This window comes from Cydia strobilella, chromosome 2 (genome assembly GCF_947568885.1).
Source record: "Cydia strobilella chromosome 2, ilCydStro3.1, whole genome shotgun sequence".
Lineage (NCBI taxonomy): Eukaryota > Metazoa > Arthropoda > Insecta > Lepidoptera > Tortricidae > Cydia > Cydia strobilella.
This window is the reverse complement of record NC_086042.1, coordinates 28,732,042-28,759,049: the sequence shown is the minus strand read 5'-3', so window position 1 is coordinate 28,759,049 and position 27,008 is coordinate 28,732,042. Positions and strand designations below refer to the sequence as shown.

At 36.7% G+C, this 27,008-nt stretch overlaps 1 protein-coding gene across 1 annotated transcript in view; it reads left to right on the top strand.

The window, feature by feature from the left end:
* LOC134755156 (protein madd-4) overlaps nt 1–27,008 on the top strand; it is a 504,570-nt gene that overhangs the window by 414,461 nt on the left and 63,101 nt on the right. Inside the window, exons 6-7 of the mRNA XM_063691660.1 lie at nt 3,584–3,763; nt 5,228–5,344. Of these exons, the coding sequence (XP_063547730.1) occupies nt 3,584–3,763; nt 5,228–5,344 (297 nt within the window). The remainder of the gene's footprint in view (nt 1–3,583; nt 3,764–5,227; nt 5,345–27,008) is intronic.

Below are 27,008 nucleotides of genomic sequence, written 5' to 3'. Positions count from 1 at the left end.
TGCAGTGCATTAATTAGGCCATTAGGCAGGGAGCGGGCGATTTAGCCGACGGTAATAAAATTATGCTCGTGGAGCACTAGCATTACGTACGTGTACGAGACGTCACAACAATGAGAGGGCAATTTGTGGAGTAACAGAGTGCAATGGTGTTAGTTTTGATGCTTTTGTTAACTTTGCTAATAACCAAGCAAAGAAAAACATGCGATAGAACGTGACCTGGTGATTTGCTGTCAAAGTTCTCCTTTGATCGACGATGAGTTTTAGCAATCATTTGGTAGTGCCTTTCAAGTATGGGTGAAATGTTTAACATAACCATTCTATTCGTCTTTTGGTAAACGAACCCTTATCAATTGTCATACCATGCCGTCAATGGTTATCAAGTAGGTTGACAATGTTGACATAGGCTTAGGAAAAAAAACAACTTAAAATACTTTGAGTTTTTTGCATTGAATTCTGATAACTAACCTTCACTTAACCTATAGTTTCATGACTCACAAGTTGGAAATACCGCGAGTTTCGACTAAATTGAGTCTGAAAAACATAGACGAGTCAGCACCTTTGTTTTGGTAAAATAAGTCTAGAATGGATTTAATAATAATAATTTTAATTGTCTGTGTGCTAACAATAAGGTACCCATTGTTACTAACATATTTTACTATAAGCAGTTATTTTATTTTACATTATCTTTATTGGAATGTAATTTTATATGGAATTAGAATAGAATAGAATAGAATAGAATAGAATATTTTTTTAGTTTTGTATGATTCACGGTTAGTTTCACTAGACTTATATTGAGCGGGATATAGACCGTGATTACCTTTTGTATTATTTGTGAGCTCCCGATATTTCGACGCAGTTACATGCATCATATTCACGGGTGACTGAAGATCACAAATAATACAAAAGGTAATCACGGTCTATATCCCGGTCAATATAAGTCTAGTGAGAATATTTTTTATTCGTAAACACACAGACAATAAACATACATTTAAAGAACATAGTGAAAATAAAGTGTCACGAAATGGCTCCATCTCAGCATGCTGCTGGCGACTTCCAGCGCTGATCTTCCGATGAGACCATCAATTATGTTCTGAAATAAACTATTTGAATTGAAATAGAATTGAATTTCCTTTGAGACGCGTCTATGTTTTTTAAAAGGACTCTAATCTTAACCAACACCTACCTCTTTTATCCTAGATCTTTCCAGGCTTATTCCGAATTTAGAATATCCGTAACTTCTTACGAACTTAATCGACTCCGATGGGGGAGAACGAGAAATGAATAATACGAATTGTTATTTGCCCTTATTGACTGGCGGCGCTTTTATATTTGATCGGCACTTCGAATATAATTTGGAGGAAATATTGAGTTTGGAGATTTCGAACACGGGTTTGCAGTCAGCGTTTGTTGCTACTATTTAGTGCTAGGCAGAGAGGTAGGTGGACTAAAATGTTAACAGAATGGAGGCCGCTTTCGGATGAAAGCAGCCCCTGGCGTCCAAAGCTTGTTGGGTGGATGATATTCGGAAGATTGCGGGTCACTTCTGGATGAGATTGGCTCAGGACCGGGATAAGTGGCGTACTAGAAGAGAGGCCTATGCTCAGCAGTGGGCGATAAAGGGCTGATATGATGACGATGGTATTAAGAAATGTTTGAATAGCAGTGACAAAATATTTTGTTACTACTTACACCAATATGGGGAAGCAAAATTTGTGCTTTGAGTTCGCTGACCACTAAACGCAAATGCCAAGTAAAAGTACGTAAATAGGCTCCAATGTGAGGGTGAGCCACACTAACTGTGGGTGCATGTGTGGCCACACACACAGGCAACTGATCGTTCTTCATTACCCAAACTCGTTAAGAATGAGCTGTTACATTTTGAACCTTAATACTATCACGATACTTGCTTTAACCCTAGTGACCTTATATGGTGTATATATTTTTGTAAAATTCGTTTACCTAAAGTCCTCAAGCCCCTCAAGGTTAACAGCACCCTCGATATCCTATATTAAGACGAAAGTGGAGGAGCCGCGCGAAATCGCCTATTCATACAAATGTAGTCCTCATTTTCCTCTCTGGATATTAACATTATTGAAATATTTTGACAATTCGCTGTATATTGTATACTCGTATCAACCACAGCTATGCCCCAACGTTTGACTTTTTTCGTTGTTTTAATTATTATAAATTTGGAGCATTTAAAAATTTGTTTCAAATTAATTTTTCGCTCCTAATATTGTCTTCGGTTACCGCGATAGTTACTCATGAAATAAAACTATGAAAACGGATTATATCGCGTATATTGGTCACCCGTTGACCACGAACGCTGTAAAGAGTTCGAAACGTCGGGATGTATTATAAATTCAATATACGCGATATAATCCGTTTTCATAGTTTTATTTCTTTTCGCTCCTAATTTTTACAATAATCAAAAAATAAAAACAAACGCATAGCTATGGTCCAAAAGTGGCCCCCATGTTTAAAATTTATTGATTTTATTTCGATAAAGGTATTGAAAATAATGGTTAATATATATGTATATCAAATATTTTGCCATAATGTCAATATGCAGAGAGGAAAATGGGGACTACGTTTGTATTTAGAAACGGCCGTCACCTTTCCAAAAGTTACCTTGAAATAACGGCTAGATCGCACGCAGGTCATAAAATATGAACACTAGAATTAGAGGCCTACTAGGACCTATTTGTGAAAATATAAAAGTCTATTTTATTTTAGACTATAAAAAGTATTTTTATCGTTTTCGAGAAGTGTGAATTTCTCAGTTTAATTTATTATATTTTTTTCTACGTGTAGCACAAGTGATTAAAATGAAATACAGTACAAAATCGTCCATTTTATGAAAAAATACAACGACCATCGACGTCCATATTAATGAGACACGTTAACTTGTAAAACTTTTATTCCATTTTTTATTTCAAGGCAAAAAATTTACTATTTTAAAGCGGCCTAACCATTACCAGTCCGCCGGACGATATCAGCCTAGGAGGATATAACCAAACGGAGACGCCACGTCTGTAATTTTCTGTTCATAAAAGTTCCGATTTTTGCGGGGGAGGGGAACGTCAAATGTATACGTAACGTAAAAATAGCCATGTCCATACATTGTGTATGACCATTGGTCAACTATTTTCGACAAAGGGGAACGCCTGTTAATGGCTACTCCGTTTGGTTATAACCTAGATATCGGCCTGTCAGTTAGAACAAAAAGTTGACAGTTCCGAACAACTGACAGGCCAGACTCTGCAAGCGGACTAGTAATCAATGGGCACTTAACTCTTACACAAAACAAGTAGTTACAATAGTGTGCGTGTTCGGATTATAATCTTGTTTACGGCATCGCTTTATGTGACAACATTTCCATCTTCACCACAAATAATTATGTTTGGCACTGGCAAAAATGTGCGTTTCTCCAGAAACTTCCTGCCTCGCACATCAGCTGAAATGTTTTTTTTTTTTAATCTCTGGATTTAATCTCTAGCGCTAAATGAAATGTAAATCATGTTTAAAATATTTGTATATCCCATATATTTTCTAAATACCCTAATTATGCATTTCTTTCCAGCCATGCCGCGGCAACGTGTCCCTGTTAGAAGAGGATATATGGCGCGAGCAGCAATGTGCAGCACACGACAGCACCGCTTACGGCGGCGAGCTGTTTCATTGGCGCGCGCACCGAGATGACGCTGAACCCTGCGCGCTTACCTGCCGCGGGGAGCCGCAGCATGCGTTGCAGACTGAACCCGTAAGTGTGTGAGAGAAATAGCTAGGTGTATAGCTGTTAGAAGAGGACATATGGCGAGAGCAGCAATGCGCAGCACACGACAGCACCGCTTACGGCGGCGAGCTGTTTTATTGGCGCGCGCACCGAGATGACGCTGAACCCTGCGCGCTTACGGCAGGTGGGGAGCCGCAGCATGAGTTACAGACTGAACCGGTAAGTTACCTTTACCCGTAAGTTTACTTTACTGCAGTTGTTCCATTGGCGCGCGCACCGAGACGGCGCCGAACCGTGTGCGCTCACCTGCCGCGGGGAGCCGCAGCATGCGTTACAGACTGAACCCGCGGTAGAAATTTTGCAGTTATCGGTGAAAAATAAAAAATACCCCAAATTTTCTCTTAAATTTTCCATGATTGGTGCCGTTACTATACTGCTCCCGAGAGTTGCATGTACGCACTTTCGTTCAATTTCACATGTAATTCGCTCCTAACCCGGATATTGGGCACGTGATTTTTGTGACCCACTTGCAACAGAACTTAAAGACGTCTCCACGTCCCACACGAGCACGACGTGGCGACGATTCCACGGCACGGACGTACCCCACTGTTAACAGACAAATTTGAACCTTAAAGCAATAGCACAAGGTCCACTGATCGTCATTTGCTGTAACGAGCAGTACACCCGGATAATCCGGAATGTGGCCTTTGAGCGGTTTATACAATTAGCCTAGTCTAGACTTTCAAATCGGCTTTGAGAGAAGAAAATACTCGGCTAGCGTTTTGAAGTGATATGTTTTATTTAAATAAATCTTGATGGTTGAGTTCTGTTGTATTCTATGTTGCTTTTAATGACACCATCCTACATACATCCCACATAATATAGATAATGTACACGGTGGGTAAATAATAAGTGAATTCCCGTTGCCAGAGAGGTTTTGGGATTCGACTGAGCAACTTTTACTATGGGACAAATCCCGAAATCGCGAAAAAAAATTTGTCTGTCGTACATTTTGGCTGGGTAACATTTTTTTTTCGATTTCGTGGTTGGTCCTATAGTAAAGTTGCTCAGTATAATCCCAAAACCTCCGCAGCAACGGAAATGCACTTTTTTGCCACCCTGTATACCAGAAGTTTCCTATGTTCGTAGCGATTTTTACAAAAATACTAAAATTTCTTTTCTAGAGTGAACTCAAGTTCCGACAGAAGACTCAAGTCTCGAACATGTTTAACAGAATTCATGTTTTGCCTTACTGAAACTGAAATGTATAAGTTTAATAAATGAGGTCTCTAAACTGTTATATTTAAAATATTTGATTCTATTAAAAAGAAGCCTTTACCAATTTAAAACCTTGCATACTTTTGTCTTTTCTTGCCCTGTCCATGTTAAAAATTAAATTCCATTTCTTAGGTTTTAGCAACCCTTACATATTGATATATTCTCAATGCCAAAGTACTCTCCTCCTTTTTCTAACTGACCTTTACATTTCAGAGTGCATCCCTGGATGAGGATGACCGCGTCGTTGTGGCAGTCCTGGCGGCACGAGTGTCCGACGGCACGAGATGTCGGCCCGGCAGTTTGGATATGTGCATTGACGGGCGTTGCCAGGTATAACACCAGCTTTTTAGGAATAAGTTTAAATGTAACGTATTGCCGACTACTGTATGTTCTTCTTCCTCGTTCCCTCATGAGGGTCAAGACCACAACACGAGGTCATTGTTTTGTGCACCAAAGCTCTATTCTGCATAATTTTCCACCGTTCTAATAATAGGCGCCTGTATAGATCCCTGGCAGGCCTTCTTTACAATGTTTACTTAGCGGGCCGGTGGATGTCCACTACCCCGTTCTCCATCCACCATGTCAACTACAAAACACATGAACATAAACTTTGGAGTGTTGTTGACGAACTATTTCAGCGTGAACAGGCTCTTAAATTTAATTCTAATAAATATTCGAGTAACTGTGCAGCCGCCGTGGCGTAATAACGTGTTATTTAATGAAACCAAAGATGGATATAACTCCGTAATAGATGGATACAGTCTAAGGAAAAAACGTGCCTCGAAAATCAAGAAAATTTGATTCTCGTTCAGAGGGCGCTACTAGCTTTGGCTTACTGTCGTATAGATGGCGTTGACGGTTTCGTTTGTTATTTAACAATTTTAACGCATATCAGTGAAAGAACATGGGTAAAATCATAAAAATAATTAATGCAAATAAATAAATCATTTATCCATATTTAAATACATTTTATCGTATTTTTATAAATATTTATTTTTAGTTATAAAGTGTGTCGACAGATGGCAGTGAATTTACTGGGGTTACAAAATTTACTATGACAGTACCGCTCTAGTATAAGTTACTCTATGATGAAACTAATAATACGTTTTCACCAAAGTTAGCCCAAGGTACTGCAGTATGAATACTGCGGAAACTAAAAGTTCATGAATTACTTAAACTACAGGCCAGGTTATCTATTTTTGGGACATATCTTTAGTGTAGGTATCCCTTAAGAATGTTCTGGGTCCAGGCCGAGGCTCCCGATACTTCGTTTTCTACGACGGGTCTTTAGAAAACTGTGGACCGAACCCGGACTGTTGTAGCGTCAGTCATCCTTTATAGTGTCTATTTATGGACCTTTAGGAGAAAAAGGGAAGCGATTTATAGCTAACCTGAAGCCGCTCATTGCCCCGAAATATAAATGTGCTGCATTCCGTGGCAGCTTCCGGTTCCAAGCTACCAAGTGCTGGAATGACTTGCCGCCGCCTATTAGAAACTGTGGTTCCAAATTCGGTTTGAAACGGAAACTGCGTGAAATACTCTTTGACATTCAAATTAAATCTGGACCCGCTGCACGTTAGTTATAAGTATTTCTTTTTCTTCGTTAAAATATCAAAAAGTTGCATAAATCACCCAATAACTATTCATTACAATTACAATTATTTATTAATAAATTACAATTTTACACATAGTAATTACATTACAATACTATTCTATATCCAATATCCAATTGACATCTTTTTCATATCCTTACATTAAATTATAAAAATTACAAATATTACAATGCATTCAATGACTATTCATTTATTATGTTTTTTTATATATATTTATATACATCTTATTCATATTTATATGTCACTCCCTAAGGCCTTGGCAGAATAACAGCGTTGGAATTTGCCTCGCTTGCAAATTGCAACAATATGCTGAGACAGGGCCTCTTCCCTACTGCACACACTGCTGGACCCGTGTGTAATTTTTATGTTTTTTATGTTTTTAATGTGTAAATAATTTAATTTTTTGTTTTGTTTTTTTCTGTTTTTGTTTTTGCTATTATTTTTATATTCCCTTTTTTAAACATCTTTTTTCTTTCATTGTATTGTCCTGTGTATGTGTGCTTTATGGAATAAATGTTTTTCTTCTTCTTCTTCTATTTCTTCTATTTAATCTTATATTTGAGGTTCTGCTAAATACAAAGCTCCCTTGACTTAATACCTTGAAATTACGGCTGCCATCTTAAAAAAATACCTTAACAATAGGGGATGTTACTGCAATGTTCTGCCACCAGAGTGCAGGACCAGCCTTTTTAGTTAAGCATAGAGTAACTTATACATACTGTACCTTTAACAGGTTTTTGACAAGTTTTTAGATATAATAAAATATGACATTTATGTTTTGCATTGATGCATCACGGCGGTTTGTTTACAGAGGACCTACCGGGAAACGCGAATCCGAAATTTCGCTATCTGCCTCTTTATCACTCGAATATGCAAGAGTGACAGAGGTGTTATATAACGAATTTTCGATTTTCTTATTTCCCGACAGATCCTCAGATTGTGGTAGTGGCGCCCAATATTCCCTATTTCCTACAAAGCAATGATTAAACCTTGTATATCGGACCTGAAATATCTTTATTTTCGCCACAATAGGCTGTTTTACGGCCGTTTTCCGAACTTTTTGTTCGGCGTCTAAAACAATCCCATTTTACAGGGAACGAATAGCTCCGTCTGAGGTCTGTGCTGAATATTTGATGTCACACTTGGGTTTAATTTGTGAAATGAAGCGATTCCACTCTGTCTGTTTAAAAAGAAAATAATATCTGACTTTTTCTACTGACAAGATTTGCTTGACCAACTATAACTTTACTATGATTTTCTAATAATAACTATCTGGTGCTTTATTTCATGCATATTGTAAAATAATTTATTTTAAATACAGTCATATATCCTATTTTATGTTAGTATTCGTCTTCCTGTGATGTTGTTTTGTTAATAAACAAATCTTATAAAATTGATTTCATGAACGCTCAATATTGGTTTGGTCTGTCATTGTCATTCAGCCAAGGTATAGTTGGACCGGGCCGATACAGTTTTATGAGTACGAAGCTTGTTTTATATCATCATCATCATTCACTTGCCCTTATCCCATTCATTTGGGGTCGGCGCAGCATATCTTTTTCTTCCATACCTCTCTCTCGCCCGTCATCTCATCATTCACCCGCATTCGTTTCATATCCTCTCTCACACAGTCCATCCACCTTTTCCTTGGTTTAGCTTGTTTTATATAAATAATATTAATTTAATTTAGTCGTTAAATATGTTGTATCTTCTTGCTGTGTAACTTTTTCTTATTTAACTCACTGTATGTATTTTTTCTTCTTGTCTGTTACCTTCCGTGATTCTTCTCACTTGATGGTCTCGTCGTAAGATCAGCGTTTCGTGGCACTTTAATCTTACTCTATGTTTTCTTTTATATTATGCAATGTCTTGTCTTGTCTCGAGCCTACCGTTGGACTTAGTCAATTTGTCAATTTATTTATTATTTTATTATTATTATAGCTCAAAATATGTCAGCGAATTAAGAGCTATGGGACATATTTTTGAGTAAGTTGTCTACACCCATATTTTTACACTTAACTGTACATGTATTGGCGCGGGCGAGACGCACGATAACTATTTAAATAGCATAATTCAAATATTATTCTGATGTAAGTATAGCTACGCTCGAATTGGACAGGAAGAGTCGATATTTATTGATCTTTCTCTCACTTCCGCTCACCTCTTGTAACTTAAATCAATGCACCAAAATGCAGTAATTTAGTTAGCTTTGCAGCCACAAATAAACAAAGCTGGCTTTAATAATAAAGTGACGCGAGCCTGGTCTAGCGCGAGATATATGCAAGGTGCCTTTATAGGTAGAATTGGTACCTAACGTCAATTACTATGATGATAGCGTCCGCGAGGTATATGCAAGGTGCCATTATAGGTAGAATTGGTACCTAACGTCAATAACAATGATGATAGCGTCCGCGAGGTACATGCAAGGTGCCTTTATAGGTAGAATTGGTACCTAACATCAATTACAATGATGATAGCGTCCGCGAGGTATATACAAGGTGCCTTTATAGGTAGAATTGGTACCTAACATCAATTACAATGATGATAGCGTCCGCGAGGTATATGCAAGGTGCCTTTATAGGTAGAATTGGTACCTAACATCAATTACAATGATGATAGCGTCCGCGAGGTATATGCAAGGTGCCTTTATAGGTAGAATTGGTACCTAACATCAATTACAATGATGATAGCGTCCGCGAGGTATATGCAAGGTGCCTTTATAGGTAGAATTGGTACCTAAAGTCAATTACAATGATGATAGCGTCCGCGAGGTATATGCAAGGTGCCTTTATAGGTAGAATTGGTACCTAACGTCAATTACAATGATGATAGCGTCCGCGACGTATATGCAAGGTGCCTTTATAGGTAGAATTGGTACCTAACATCAATTACAATGATGATAGCGTCCGCGAGGTATATGCAAGGTGCCTTTATAGGTAGAATTGGTACCTAACATCAATTACAATGATGATAGCGTCCGCGAGGTATATGTAAGGTGCCTTTATAGGTAGAATTGGTACCTAACGTCAAATACAATGATGATAGCGTCCATTGAAGATCATATTTATTTCGTATGAAAAAACGGAAGTCTAAATACTTCATGATTTATAAAAGTTATTAAACAAAAGTGTCATCGTTTGAGCAGTAGGTACAACTAATTTATATTTTAATTATTTGTGTCGTTTTCAAGCAAAAGGTACCACTTTGTCGCTTGCCATAAGAACGCTCTGACAGGTTATTCGTATAAAGATACTAGCAAATCTCGTCTTTATGATGAGCGCTTTTACTTGAAAACGTCACATTTGCTCGTGTTATAGGCTCCACCGGATAAATAGCTAGAATGGTAACGAGAAGGCGAACTTAAACTTAATAGAAGAGATATCTGATAACTGTCAGGTGTATAGTGTTTTTCAAACGGGAAGGGTAGAGGGGTAGGGGTATTGACATTTGAATTGTTTGAAACGTTACTACAGCGAGCTGTAAAAGTGCATGGATGGTAATAACCGTGGTAAGAAACACACGTTTAAATATTTAAAACTTTAAAACCTACTTGAATTTGTTCTGACATTGTTTTTAAGTACGGTAACTTCTGGCACACTAAAGTTTCGGTCCAAATTGCAAGTTTCAACTTTAATTGCTAAAAGTAGTACGAAATTAATTTTCCCAACTTTTACAGGTTCGGAATTATTAAAAGGGAAACATAATTTTAACTTCCCAGTAAAGTAGGTAATTTTCTGGGAGACCCAATCGAACTTAATAGGAAAGAATTGAAGAAGTAGAAAGAAAGAAAGAAAGAAAATACATTTATTTAACGCCACAACAGATTACATATATGAAAAAAAGGAAACATACAGACAAAAAACATTGGACGCTAAAATAGGACCCCACTCAGCATAATGCCGCGGTAATCCGCGGCGCTGGTTTTCAGTGGGGACCTGACTTAAAACTATGAGTTGGTGGCGACACATACGCCAACGACACTAACAAAAAACACAGACAAAAAAAGTAAGTAACTACCACAAACAAAAAAAAATTAAAAAAATCTATACATACTAAACAACAAAAGAGAAGGAAGGAAGAATTGGTGAAAACCGTTCTAGTTGCAAACATTCGTATGAATATAAGTATTCACGAATTACATTACAAACGAAGATATCTCATTTAAATCAAGTTTACTATACCAGTGACATTTATTATGACATCTTTCAGTTTCTAAAGGTGACTGTCCGTTTGTAACTGCCGCTGCACTGCAGTTGCGACGTTACGCGGTGCCGCACTACTGTAGCAGCACGACTGCGGCTGTTGCGGCGTGCAGTCGCGACAGCGTTCGTTAATGGCTTGTCAATGTCAAGTCATATAATGTCAGACGTACAAATAAAATACTAATTTACTTTTGAATTTTTTACGTGAAGAAGCGAGTGACGATAATGCTACATGCTACATGAAAAAGAAGACCAGTTTGCCTTTCTACAATAGTCAGAGTCCGACGAAGGCAGCTACGCAATATTAATAAAAAATCTGATATTTAATGGTGATCCTTTATTCAGATAATATTGCCGATTAAATGAAAAGCAATTCAACATTGAATGAGACTTAATAATTGACGAAATACAATCAAATTACTCAAATAAAATTAATGTAGAGGAAAAATTATTCTTAACATTAAGGTAAGTTCACAATGTGAAATTTTCTTCCCCATCCTCTTGCCTAAATGCGTGACCACCAGGTGACCACCGCACACAACAATCCGATGCGATAAATAAAATTATTTGTAAGAGCTATAAGTAATTGCGCAATTTACACTTCATATTGTCAAGTTTCCTATTTGAAACTGAAACACAAATTAAAATCCCTCTTGTGTTGCAGGTGTCCATGGGCGGCACGGAACTCTTTATGATATGACCGTGCATCCATATAAAACTTGACGGGCGAGACAAGAAATCCTTTATGAAGAAAGCTATTGCCCTCACCTTGGCCGATAGAAAGAACTTCAAATAAATTAATTTGAATAATAAATGGTTTCCTCGTGTTGGTGTGATGAAAAATTGCGTGTTGCACTGTAACAAAGTTTGTTTAACCCTCATGCCTTAAGACCCCCGCAACTGTTAATATAAATTTTAAACCATTCGCTTCTCTCGTGGTTCAATTTTGTATCCTTTCGTATGTTTGGATATCAATATATTACCAGGAGGTATTAAACAACATCTTTGCTCCTTGTAATAAAAATTAATGATTGCTTCGTTTATTTAGCTCAGGAATGGCTTTGCAAATTTTGCAATGACAAAATTAGAAAGTGTCGCCATAAACGACATTATATAATATGATATTACGACTAGTTGCCAGGAATATTCGGCAACTATTCGGCCTATTCGGCCACTTTGCCGATTATTCGGTATTCTATTTGCCTCTCTATCGCTCGTGCCCTGTCGAGCTTATAGCTATCCTCGCAAAACTACGAAAAATTAAAAATACAGTTTATTTAATGAATTTATCATGAAATGATAAAAAAAATCACGTAGGAAAATATAGCTTGGCCAGGATTACGGAATATTAAGTAATATAACTTAGTTTTATTGGATGTATATACTATAGTAACTATATCCAACTCCAACCGTAACTTGGCTGAAATCAGGGTAGCAAAAATACAAATGCAAGTTACATCATATATTTTGTAAGTGATTCGATTCGTAAGGAGATTTGATTCTTAAAATTGTAACAAGCGTCCACTGTTAAGGACGCTTAGCACCTTGTGGATTATTTCTACCTATTTGTTACCATTGGTTAGATATTGTATTACATGCCAATTTTGCTTAATTTATTTGATAAACATAAATCTTAATATAATATAGAAAGAGCATAATACAATACAATAGGTATTAATAATAAATAACATAATAATTAAAACTAATAATAAACTAAACATCTAATATGCGCCTCCACCCTGCATCGTACCCGGCTCAAAAGTTCCCATGATGCCTGCAGCATTCCCTCGCTGCACTGCATTTGAGATCTGTTGAATCAGGTACATTTTGCTAATTATAGGTATTCTGCTATTTCAGGTCATCACGTGTGGTCAGGTCATTTCCTTTTTAGATACGGCTGTGGGATATGTACAAATTTCTAGAGAAGGCGAAGAATGTAAAGTTATAGCAAGAATAGTGCCTGGGCATAGATTTAATAACAAACTATGCAATTATTTTCTGGTTCAACAAGAGTAGAACCTACATCAACTTCAACTGAATGCTAATAAACAAAGCCCTCATTGTCAACCTCACGTGCAGAACATGTTGAACATATAATGTATACACTTTTTTGGGAAACAGGTTTTTCCTAAATTAATAAAAAAGTAAAAAATAAGACTGTTTTATTTTTCACAACTCTTTATTATGTTTAGTTTTGTCCGCCATGATCATGATATCAGCAGCTTGAACCTTGAACTGCAACTTGTACCTGGAAATTAGAAATTATCTTTTCAGTTTCATCAAATAAGTTACATACTCGTATATGTATGTCTGTTTATTGAATTTAACTTCAAAGCAGTAAAACGGAGCTAGTAGGGCACAAGCTGTTTTAAACGGTTTGTCTTTAGATATTATGGCCACATCATCACAGAAAATAAATAGGTAATAGTGATCCGACCACAAAAATGGACTTTTAAATATTCGTAGTAAAATAATATTAATTTTATACTTACATCGACGTGATCCTCACAGCAATAATGTGGTAACAACTTGAAGTATTCCATTCCACATTTACTTCACGACAACACCGTCTTTCACGTAGGTCTTCGCAGACTATTATTTTTGTAAATCATTCCCACGAATGGGAACAACGTTTTTGATATATTAAGCAATCAGAATCTACTGTATAGGGTGGTTTAGGTATCAAAATTATAAATCAAATCGTAAAAAACTAGCGGTTTAACTGAAAATTTTCATTATGACAATTGATGACAATGACAACTTTGACGTGAGTGACGGATTTATTTACTATGGTTCGAAAACTTTTATTATACGATGACTTTATTATATTCAGCCTCGCGCGAAGGTCATCAGTATATTTGTTGAAATATCTTCAATCTTCGATTATTAAGTATATCGCAGCAAATGTCGGAAACTGTTTAAAAACCTCATATCTCGAAATGGTTTTCGAAATAGAACATTAAAAAAAAAAGAACAATCCTAATTGTGCATGCATACAACTAGCGCGGTGCGTGTTGTACACAATTATTGTGTACAACACACACGTTTCCTAACTGGCTCTGTGATATGGCTCAATATAGATTAGCAAAAAAGTTTACAGTAGGGACAGTCGCCATCAGATATATCGGAGCGACCGAGGTGCTAAAAATATCTGAACACTAGCGCCTTGACAATAAAGGCGTGTTCAGATATTTGTGAGCTCCTGGGCCGACCCGATATATCTGCGATATATGGCGACTGTATCATCGGGGTTGTATATCCTTGGGTGTAATAAGCTCCTTATTAGAACGTAGTGGTTATATCCTCTTTGCTTAGAACTACTCATATCTGTGACCCAAAGACATTTCAGTGCAGGTGACAGATTTGACGTGCGGTCTGCACGTAGTGATTATATGCTCTTTGGTCTGCAGCCGCAGTTGCAATAATACACTAAATACGCAAAAATGGCCATGCTACGTGCAGTCGGCCTTGTCATTAATTTTACTATGGAAATTGACAATAACACCGACGTGTCGGAGCAGTAGTGCAGCTGCGGTTGGGAAAACGTTAAAATCACCATATTACGTGCAGTCGATATCGTCATTCATTTTACTATGGAAATTGACAATAACACCGACGCGTTCAGGCCGCTGCAGTAGTGTTGGAGCAGTAACGCAGCTGCGGTTGAAAATGGACAGTCACCTTAATGCTCCATATACTTTCTTTTAAAAAACACCTTGATAATTTCGTCTAAAGTTAACAAAATCTCCCAATAGATGACGCCGTAACGTTCTTCTTGTTTTTTCTACATCCCGATATCAATGTAATTTTTGTTCCGAAATGTAATTTATGTGTGTGTTTTAATTCGAAAGATATTATCTGTTTAAAATATAAAATGATAGCATTTGAACGTACGTTAAACAATTACATTGTATTAAATTATTTTCGATCGCGGCATCAAACTAAATCATCCTTCAAATGTAAGCAAACACAATTAATTGAAACGAATGAATACAAGTACCTCAAGGAATTTACACTTTATTTTCAAAAACATTCCAGCCTTTTCATCTTCAGCGTATAATTAATACGCGTCAGCATCCCACCATTCAGTGTTGGGATTGTTTGTGGCACAAAAGATACTCCATTTGGCAACCCTTTCAATATAGAAAATCAAAACTGTGCCACCATTAATAAAATCAGTTGAATGCGATACGGGCGGAGTGGTTGGCAAACATTTTGAATATTGCAGAGCAAAGAGCATCGTAGGATCTAGAGGGTCTTTGATTACGTACAGATCACTATTTATAAACTTTGTAATTGTACATTTACAATCAAATAATATCAGAAACATACTAACGTCAAAATGCAAAAAGTGAGAAAATTACAACCGGATGCTTACTTAAAGCCTGGCTAGGAATATATGATCACGCGCCATGTTGCGGAATTTCACTGGAACTATTTTTTTCATACTATACTGAACTGTCACCCTATACAAGAGAATAAACAGCGCCCTCTTGACAATGATCATATATTACTGGTCAGGCTTTACTTAAATACTACGGTGACGCAACGACCCAAAGTGAGTCCTGGCCTCCAACACCAGATCACGCCATGCCTCTCGGTCTTACGATAGCTCTCGCCAGTCGCCATGGCCGAGGTTGAGCAGGTCTTCAGCAACTACGTCTTTCCACCGGTACCTAGGGCGTCCAATTCGGCGTCTCCCATTAAGTTGTCTCAAGTACGCTCTCTTCACGGCACGATCCTCTCCTATTCTCTCTAAGACAACCGGATGGTACTACATTTTTATTTGTTTCATAGTAATCATAATATGATTACATCAATCTTGATTGTGCGAAGAAAGTGACGTCCACTTACGGTTCACTTAATATTGCGATATTCTTTTTAATAAATCACAAAAAAGTCATAAACATGGATTTTGAGTTCTTAAATAATGGTGGCGTTGGATCGGACACGTGATCCGTAGGTCGGATACGGATAACCACCTGGCCAAACAGGGTCTCGGCTTACATTCGGCTGACAGTAGACGGTCGGGAAGGCCTTGTACATTGAGGCGATCAGTTGAGAAGGAGGCTGGCTCAACTGTACTCGGATGGAATGAGCTGGAAGTAGCCGCTCAAGATCGCGACAAATGTAGAAATATTCTGCGAGCCCTATGTCACTAATGAGGGATAACAGTAATGCATCATTATCATCATCAAATCAAGGAAAACCTCAAAATGATTTTTGAGTTAAGATCTTTCGAAAGTATACAATGTCAACTGTATAGTGTACATGGTATATTTTTGCATCTACTATTGTATCTAAAGCTGATATTAATTAATACTCCAACAAATGCAAACCAATATCATACTCATACTTGTAAACTGCTGCAAAAAGCGTTTCAACGTCTGTGTGTAGAATCTCTTTACGAAGGCCCCGGGAGGAGTATTCAAAAGAGTTTTGAAGTGGCAATGAATTAAAGCTTTCACGTGATAGGTTGAAACGGATACCTACAAAACCGCTTATTTTATTCATCAAATAAAGTAATAACAGAGCTTGAAGTGGTATACATATAGGCTTTATATTTGTCGTATTGTGTTTAGCGAAAACATTTCATCATATGAAATTTGTCATTTAAATAACAAAACAAACTTCTCTTTTTGTCAGAAAGTTCAAATTGTTTTGACGAATTTATATGGATTGTATCATTTTCCTTAAATTAAGTCCTTGGCAGGAAATTGTTTAACTGGTTTGAATAAAAATACAAAGGCATTGGTACCTACCTACAATTTGTAATAATCATCATGATGACGTGATGAGCTTGGTGTTTCGGTTTCAATGTTTCTCGTTTGTTATTTGCTGGTGAAACAATTCTGCTTGTAACTTACAATTGAATGATTATTCCCTGTGATTAATTAGCAATGTGTATTGTATTTTGCAATATTTTAATTACAATGTACAATGATTATAGCAACTCATGGATTGTATTATATCAATGCTAATTCAGATTCAGATTATTATTTATTTGCGTTAAGTACATGTACATACAAATACAATTAAACAGTATATACAATTATTTACATCAATTACTTAATCTAGCTAAAAATAATGTGCATAAAATAATGTCGGGTGGTATATGAATGTCAAATATTGTTATTATGTAAATATAAAAAAAGTCAACTTTACAATATATTCCTAGAATCATTTTAATCAAGTACGTTAGCAAAATATTCGTCAATTGTGTAGAATGGTCTATTAATAAAATAATCTCTCACTTTAATATTAATCGTAGTTCCTAAGGTATATATTTAATAAAGTCAATACGGATAAGTGTGACTGCTGGGTAAGTGTGTCTCACCTTCACATTGGGGCCTCTTACACATTGATTAGTGTTTATTGAGAGTTCACAGGTACAGTTTACTTGCTACTTGCGTTTAGTGGCATTTTTTTGATACTATAATTTATTTGTCAATCGACCAGAATGCAATCAATCAATCAATCAATCAATCAATCAATCAATATCATTTATTGCATAAAAAGTAAAAATATTTAATTACAAGAAACGAATTGTTAAACCACCTTGCCAGTGGTTTTGAGTTAAGAAAACGGCATCCAAAGGAAGATATTCCTTGAGTTCCACATTTTCAACTTGTGACTTAATCATTTGCATATTACGAAGTTACCGTCTAACAACGAAATGGAACAGAATTTGTGGAACAACTCTCAAAGTACGTTGGAATAAGTTTTTGTTACAATTTAATTTTCGACACAAGCCTTTTTACGTGAAGTAGCCTATTCGATTATAGAAAATGACTGTGGCTTGCAAGTGACTTTTTTAAGTTAAGCAATTTCCGATACATACAAATCAGTACATTCAAATATGGAAAACATCAATAGCTTGCAAGTTTTGCCACGACGTAATCGGTAGTCGACACCAATGCTTATCTGATGGTTCAGGTGAAGGCATAAAATCGTGTGAATCGTGTCTAAGATCCTAGTGCCTTGATCCTAGCCGATTTTCACAAGAATGAACCTAGAATAGTAATTTCCATTAAATGTACATATTGCTCTTGAACATACAGTTATTATTTATTTTTTTATACTACATCGGTGGCAAATAAGCATACGGCCCGCCTGATGTTAAGCAGTCTCCGTAGCCTATGTACGCCTTCAACTCCAAACCTTACGCACCGGCAGGGACACATGTCTAGTGTTATATGGCTGCGGTTTTCTGTAAGGTGGAGGATTGTATCTCCTTGGATTTCACGGGCCTATAAATCTATAATATTTTACTAGCCTATTATGGTGTCCCACTGCTGGGCAAAGTCCTCTCCCCTTGTCTTCCACGACTCCCGATATAATGCCTCCTCCGTCCAGTTGTTGAGAAAGGTGTCTAGGTCGTCCCGCCATCTCCGTCTGGGCCAGCCGCGTCTGCGCCCCTCTTCTGGCATCCACTTGGTAGTTACGCTAGCCCATCTGTCTGGATGCATGCGGCAGACGTGACCGGCCCAGTCCCATTTGAGCCTAGCAGTCTTCTCGCCGACGTCAGCAACGCGGGTTTTTACGCGCAGTGTGGTGTTTCGGATACGATCGGTATCCTTTTCATCATATATTACCTCGTCGTATTATTAGTCATTAACTGATTCTGTGCAGTGCAGGTTTATTGTTAGAAAATGTTTTGTTATTTACCAGTTATTCAGTTCATCGTTTAGTAGTTATTTTCACACCAGACTTTCTTATATTGGCAATTCTCTTCTATCCCTCAATGGGTAAGCCTGCTTTACTGTTCCCATACCCTACACTGCCATGACTTGAGTGCGGAGAAAATTTAATTGTAATTACAAACTCTGCTTTGACGAAACATTAAGACTGTTTGTTATGTTACGAAGTTTCCGGATTACGCTTTTGTTTCTGGTTTGTATGTATCGTCAGCGTCATAAGTAGCGTAACATATTATGCGTCAAAAGTTTCTACCGTTTTCTAAAAGCTTAACAAAAGAGATATCTGTATATGTGCCATTTTCATCCAAAAGGGTACTTATTGTCGGTTGTCAATAAGGCGCTATTTCCATATAGCTTCAATTTGAAATCAACCTTATCGACAAGCGACAATGGACCTATTGGTTGAAAAGGTCACATATGTAGAAGAATTAGATTGTGGCACATACTTTTGAATGCGAACAGTTTCACCATTTTTACTCATTATTATTCAAAACATAAGTTTTAAATTTACCTCCGACGTTTCGAGGACGGCGTTGTCCGCGTCGTCTCGGAGAAGACTGACGGAGTTTCGCATAACTCGCGCGCCTAGAAGATGTTGATGTCAACTTTCGCCAGTCTTCTCCGAGACTACGGGGATAACGCCGGATAATATCCTAAAATTCCATCATATATCATCTCTATTTGGGAAATTATTCCAGGGTGGCAAATACTTTTGATAATATAATATAATAAGATACTCGTAACTATATCTATAGAATAAAACAGAGAAATAAATTATATATGACACCACCAATATACTAAAATACTAATTTTGCACACCAGCAAAATTAAACAATGGAATGTTCTGAATAAATTGGATTTGATTGTGTTTGTCCAACTACACAAACCGATACCGGTCAATACAGTAATTCGGATTGGCCTGATAAAGGTACGTTGGGACAGTGCGGTTTGTATTAAATGCATTCAATATTAACAAAGTTATTAAGCTTTCGTTTGTATAACGAGCGGTAACGAGTATTGAAATGGGATGCTTTTAATTTCCACCAAATTTAAAATGTACATTACAATTATTGTATATGAAATACTATTATACGTGTAATATGAAATATTATTATAAATAAATGAGTATGGGTATGAGTATAACCCTTCAAGTGGCGGTGATGTACATTACAATTATTGTATATGAAATACTATTATACGTGTAATATGAAATATTACTATAAATAAATGTGTATGGGTATGAGTATAACCCTTCAAGTGGCGGTGATGTACATTACAATTATTCTATATGAAATACTATTATACGTGTAATATGAAATATTATTATAAATAAATGAGTATGGGTAAGAGTATAACCCTTCAAGTGGCGGTGAACCCGTGAATGGTCGGATGGAAAAGCAGTAAACTGGCGGCCCACTACTCACGGGTCGATGCGAAAACCAGTAAACTGTCGGCCACCAATGTGGGGTACCAAATGAAAGGGCTTTGTGAGTAGATCACAAATATACAACATACTGTAACATTTTCACTACTTGGTCTAACAAATTTTTAGATAACGTCAACTAAAAAAATTCCATACCAAAATGTTGCCACGGTATTTTATGTCAAAAATGTGACAGTTATTCATTCCTTTTTGGAAGTTAAAAAAAACTTTATATTTTAATACTTTTAGATCCTGTATTTTTTCATCATTTCTATATATTATTTTAGTCTTCTTGTCCTAAGCCTTATCCCATAGGGTCGGCTCTTCTTGTCTGCCTTTTTCACTCTTCCCGTTCCATATATTATTTTAATATCCACATTATTGCAATAAATTGCTCATTTGCTGTCAATTTTACTAGATTTTGGTATAAAATTCAACATGTTTCATCATCCCAATTATAAAGTCCCATTTTATTTCTTAAGGCCTTTATTGTCCGACATTTATGCAGTGCAAAAACAAGTAAGCAAAACTTGCGCGTTATTATATTAAAGTGAATAAAATCACAAAAGAACCAAAGAAAAAATCCCGCGGAAAGTGAAAAGCTTCATCCCGTTCTTTATGCATATTAGTTCCGACTTTCTTCAGATAAAACTTAATAAAAGAGCCTTTTGTTTCAACGACGCAATTATTTCAAGCAGATATTTTTTTATTGTTCTGTTCCATAATTAATAAAATGTTGAGCAGTCAAGCGCGTGACTCTTAGCATTGTTGAATTAATATATACCAAACCCACCTGAAGATGCGAACAAGACAAATGAAATAATATAAATTAGGAAAGGTACCAACATATTATATTACTGCCGACATATAGTAATGCAGTCGGCAGTAGCGTCGCCCCGTAATACTGCTGCAGTAATACTGCCGACTTCATTACTACCGCAAACGTCAAACATTTATTATAAACTTCTCGATAAAAATTACCTTTTTGCCATTTTCTTCAGATAAAACTTAATAAAAGAGCCTTTTGTTTCAACGACGCAATTATTTCAAGCAGATATTTTTTTATTGTTCTGTTCCATAATTAATAAAATGTTGAGCTGTCAAGCGCGTGACTCTTAGCATTGTTGGTATACAACCAAACCCACCTGAAGATGCGAACAAGACAAATGAAATAACATAAATTAAGAAAGGTACCAAGCTACACCAACATAATATATTACTGCCGACATATAGTAATGCAGTCGGCAGTAGCGTCGCCCCGAAATACTGCTGCAGTAATACTGCCGACTTCATTACTACCGAAAACGTCAAAAATGTATTATAAACTTCTCGATAAAAATTACCTTTTTGACATTTTCTGCAGCAATGGAGTCATCCGATATCGGATATCGATTACTTGGCTATTAAAAAGCTGGTTGTCAATTACAAACTGACATCTTAGGATAAAAGATAAAGCCGGTATTCTTCTTTATTCCGATACCAATATTGAGATTGAACTCTTTTCATCAGTTTCTTAAAAAAAGCTTGAAAGGCCGAACAATTTCTTCCTAGAAAAATGTTGTTGCGACAAATAACTACGGGCTCATGTTCCGGGCCACATAGTTTTAATTTTAAAAACGGGAGCAAACATGCTAGACAAAGGCTGGCGCCGACGACTGCCTGCGAGGGTGGTGCAAGTTAGGAGATTTTAAAGATAGGATCTTGAGATTTAATAAGAAAGTTGCCTCTATAAGGATTGAGCAAAGTTCCTTAAGGCTTCGGGTGAGCTTATTTTGCTCCAGTCAGCATTGCTATCCGGATGGGCAATGCTGCCAGCCTTCTGGACACTCTGTCGAGCGATCACGACTTAGGGCATTTTTTGGAACGAAGTTCCTTATCGGACGGTTGGCGGATGGGCTAGGCGAAAAAAAGTTAAGATTTTGCCGTCACGAAAACCCGTCACGGCCCTCTTTTGTTTAAATTCCTTCTATAGAATAAGTAGCCTATAATTTTACCGACTTACGTATATCCTATAGTAGCGCAGTTGGCGAACAACCGCTTAGAAACAAGTGGTAACAGCGACGATCCGGGTTCGAGTCCCGGACATGTATGCAGTACTTTTGTATTATTTTTTCACTTGAATTTCATATTTTTGAATGACTAAGCGAGTGTGAAGCTCAAGCTAAGCGTATCAGTTTCAGCTTGTACAAAAGTGTTTACTTATGTTGTTCTCCCTGCCTGTAGGTCGCATTTCTGAACTGATTTGTGAAATTTTGTGAGCAGTTTCGATAATTATTATTTTGTCGATTAAGGCTTTTTGGTTCTATTTGTTTATCAATAATATATTACGTTTATCAATAATAATATATTTTGTTCCAACCGAGTGTTACACAACACTCATGCATATTTTGTATGTATAAGTTTTTAATTTAAGTTACGTTAACACACTTTGTTACGTTAAACTAAGTGCAAATTTAGCTTAGACGGACTCGAATATCCTTCCATACAAAGATTCACAGTTTTTTTTTAATTCGCTAAACGACTAAAAATAAAAAATAAACTTGTTATTTTATTCCACTAGTCTATACAGTTCATGTTAAAATTTCTCCAACACTAGGTGTCACACTCTTTTGTCGTACAAAATATTAAATATCCATTTAATCGCGTATTTAGTATTTTTTTGAATTTTTTGTCGGTTCGATTCCCGGACGAGGGAAGCGAATTTAAAAACAAATCTTCGAATTCAGTTTTGTTTCTTAAAAATAAATAAAAGAACGTTCCCTATGAGCTAACTTAGGGTGTGACGTACATTCCCTCCAGGGCCCTTTAATTTTTTCTGCACTGTATAGCAATGGCATCTTGAACCCGCTCTGTTGTCGGAAGCCTAAGTTAGATTCTTATACTTTGTATTTAAAAACCCCATTAAATATTAAATGTTGTATAATAAGTAATATAAGGGGGATCCTGCCTTTTCGCCGAAAGTTGTATTGCCGAATTTCACTTGCCAACCAACTTTTCGCATAAGTTTCATTTTGCCGAATAACTTTTACCTAATAATTATTTCGCAACCATTTCATTTCCCAACCCCATAGTTGGGAAATGAAAATGACGTACTAGGTTGGGTTAGGTTATTTGGTTATGTAAAGTTGGGAAATGAAATTCGGCCAAATGAGACTTCTGCGAAAAGTTGGTTGGTAAGTGAAATTCGGCAATACAATTTTCGGCGAAAAGACAGAGAACCAATATAAGGTTGTACAACGCTTTCTCTTTCACCTTGCTCCACCCCTAAGCCTTATTATTTCGCGTCCCCATTCCCTGATGATGTCAGGTCGGCTCCGACATTGTGTCACGAGGTTTCAATTCGCATTTTTTTTCTTTGTTTAAAAAGGTCTTTCCACTGTGTCAGTATTAAGAGCATTCTTATGGAAACAGTTATTAGAATGGCTTCTATAGAAGGTTTTTGAATAGGCTCGGAAGAATAGGATTTTTCTGGATTCTTAGTAATGGGACTCCAAGTTACAAGAATATGGCTCATATTCGGTTTTAATAAGAGATGACAATATGTATGATATTTAGATCAGTATGGTTTCACTCGTGCACGACGTACAACCGCCGCGGACACTCGTGCCTGAGGAAGGATTCCCAAAGAATCCGAAACATGTCGCCAGAAGCGACTAAAAATCATAGTGAGTGAAACCGTACTGATCTAATTTTTTTGAAATATGTCTCACGATAGTTTAAGTTCGAATATGTATAATTATGTATGAGAATCTTCTCATACTTCATCCTACTTCAAAAAGGAGGAGTTTATCATTGAAAATGAAAATTGATTTATTTATGCATCAAAAATGCAGCTTATTACATAGTAGTAGTAGTAGTAGAGGACAACCACTGCATATACAAACGTAAAAGAGTTTTGTATTATTTTTGAACAAATATTTCCAAGACAATTTTTTAATTACATATAATTTAAATAAATCTAACCGAAAATCACGCATTTACAGTTAACAAGTTCAATCAAGATATCTTAAAATAATTGGTTATGTATTTTTTAGCTTTTTTACAAACTGCACACACACGCAAGAAGGGCTTTAATAAAGTTTTTTTACCTATACGTACCTACCGATGGATACTCCGGCCCTACTCGATAAATTAAATTCTACCTCGTAGGCAACATTTCTCCGATACTTATGAAGGTTAACATATCTTAAAGACCCTCAAAAAAGGTCACCATCCAATGTCATTATTATCCTTTGCAGCGCCATCCAACTTGAAAACTGAATTAGTATTCCGGCAGTACACGGCGGGTCGGATTATGCAAATATGCAAACGATGGTACGAAGTCGTCACTTAAATAATATATGAAATTATGCAAAATGCTGAAAGAATTGGGGTACCTAGTGGCCGTTCTGGAGTTATATCACTTTCGGGACCTTCTGACCCTCTTGTGTTTTGGGTGAGTTACTTTTGATGTGAGTTTTGGAACCACGGTCAGGCTTGCAAAAATGGCGAAAGGTAAAAAAGATGAAGACTTTATCCGTCTTTTTGTGGACAGATCTGGTGTTATTTTTACATCAAAATTCTAATATCTTTACTTATATTATAAATGCGATAGTAACTGTCTGTGTGTTAACTCTTCACGCTGAAACCGCTGAACCGATTTAGATGATTTAGATGGAAACCCCGGAAAGGACAGGGTAGTTTTTATAAATAATCATGATCATTTCACGCAGACGAATTTGCGGACAGAAGCCACTTTATTATACAAAGGTTACCACTTGACCAGGGTAACTTTTTAAGTTTAAAAACTTTAAAGTTTCCTTAGTCAAATGTGTACGATGTGCTTCTAAAAACTCTAAAGTTATATTTTAATGCAATAACGAATAACGGATTCTCAGTTTTACTGCTGTTTTTTTTTTTTTTTTAATTATAAACTGATCGGCGATTGGCCGTAGTCACACCTGATGGAAAGTGAAGACAGGGCCTAAGATGGAGCTCACCGGTTCAGTAACAGCCTATTCACTCTTTTATATTTTAAACGTATGAGAGTTATGAGTTACACAGATTTTACATTATCATCTAGATTACAGCCTTTCTTGGTAAAAAGTCTGTCTAGCCTTTTACCGAGAAAGGCTAATAATAACTAAATGACCTTTACAGTTATAGTAAGCCAGTCACTACAAAGCAATTCTCTTTTCTTTAAATACATATTTACCAAGAATTTTTAGGGCTCATTAAAGCAGAGTACCGTAAAAACTTTCATTACAATATGAGGCCCAAATTTAAATCTACATTACAATATTCCTTACTTACACATCAACATGTAAAGCATAATAAACACGTCACACCCGGATCAGTATCAAAAAACTCCACCCGTCGTGTTAGATCACATTAAAGCTCAACCAAAAAAACCTTTCAGCCACCAAACAAACATTTCGCTGGCAATTATCTTCAACTTTAAATCCTCTTAACCAGTCAGGATCGATTACTCGTACCCACTCTCTCATACGGCATTATATTCTGGGGCAAAAGGGACGGGTTCATCCTACTTTATTATGATAATCGGAAAATTCGCCACATTTGTGTGGCAGCGGCTCGATTCGAGGTCGTGAATAAACGATGAGCAGTGTCACTGTTACATATCGGGGTAATTTATAACTGGTGTAGGGTGAACTGATTTTTTGGATGCTATAAAGTATTAAATGCTGCGCGAAAGCCGGAGTTTTATGTTTGCTTTTAAAAATGAGTTGTAATACGTTTGCTTGAGGGGAAGGATATAATTTGGTTATTTAGATAATGTAATACCAGTTTAAATTCTGTTATAGTTCTATCACTTATCTGAGGCAGTTGTTAAAAAAAGTCGTCCGGAATTTTTTTAGTAGAAGGTGAAAGAGACAAATTTATGTACTTAACATATACAAATCAGCTTGTGCAGCCAAGCCTTTAACCATTCCATAGCTGGTCATAATAACATCTTACCAACTGCCTCAGTTAAACGGTAGACTTATAAATGGTACGCGGAAGTTTACCTTTTATGTTTGCTTTTAAAAATTAATTGTAAAACGTTTCGCAGCGTACTACGTAGGCGAACAACACGCGAACGCGAAGCGATGCGATACGGCGCGGGGTGAATCAATCCTTTGATACCTATCGAAGTGTCCTACGTGGGCGATCTCGTTGCGAACGCGAACGCCGTGGGCCCGCCGCGCGCCGTTTCGCTTCGCGTTCGCGAGTTGTTCCCTTACGTAAGACGCTGCGTTACATGAATTAAATGAATAAAATTTGGTTCCTGGAAAATGTAATATCACTTTCAATTCACTTAGTAAAATACAGACAAGGTAAGCTTTAATTAACCTTTCTCAGAAGTATCCAGCCGTAAACAAATTGATTTATGGACCGTAGAACTAATAAATATTATTTATAAGAATACTAGCCGAAGTCCGTGGCTTCGTCCGGAGAAGTCGTTAAGGAGGAACTCCCTCAACAAGTGCTCTTGTGCCCTTGTTACTTACTTATGTAAAATAATTGAAAAAAAAAAAATACAAGTCATTGCTTATATTTATATTATAATATTAAAGAATTCAGTCATTGAGTAAAAACAGTGCTCATTCAAAAACTTCACCAACAGATTCTTAAAAACTACCTCGTTATCTACCAACCTCAGTGATTTTAGCAAACCGTAACAGATTTTCGGCGCCATTTGCCAGGAACTAGGTAAAGTTTATCACAATGTCGTGCACTCGCAACGTAAAGAAGTGGATTTCTTTTTACGAATATTGTAGTCTCTAAAATGTACAAATCGGGCACGGTTAATAAGTGAAGTTGCTATGGTCTGCAGCTCGCATCTTACAGATCGATCTTACGCACCGTTTTTGTGCTTTGAAAAATTGTGATTGTGAGAGTGATTATCAGTTGTCCTATTCATTTTGTCGTCTATGTATAGTCCTAAGAATTTTGTAACATGTGTGCTAGCAATATTGGTATCGTTAATAATAAATGCTACAGCAGTGCTATCCTTAGTTTTTCTTTGGCTAAAAATCATATTTGGGGTGTTTATTTTTAACTGTTATCTCATAT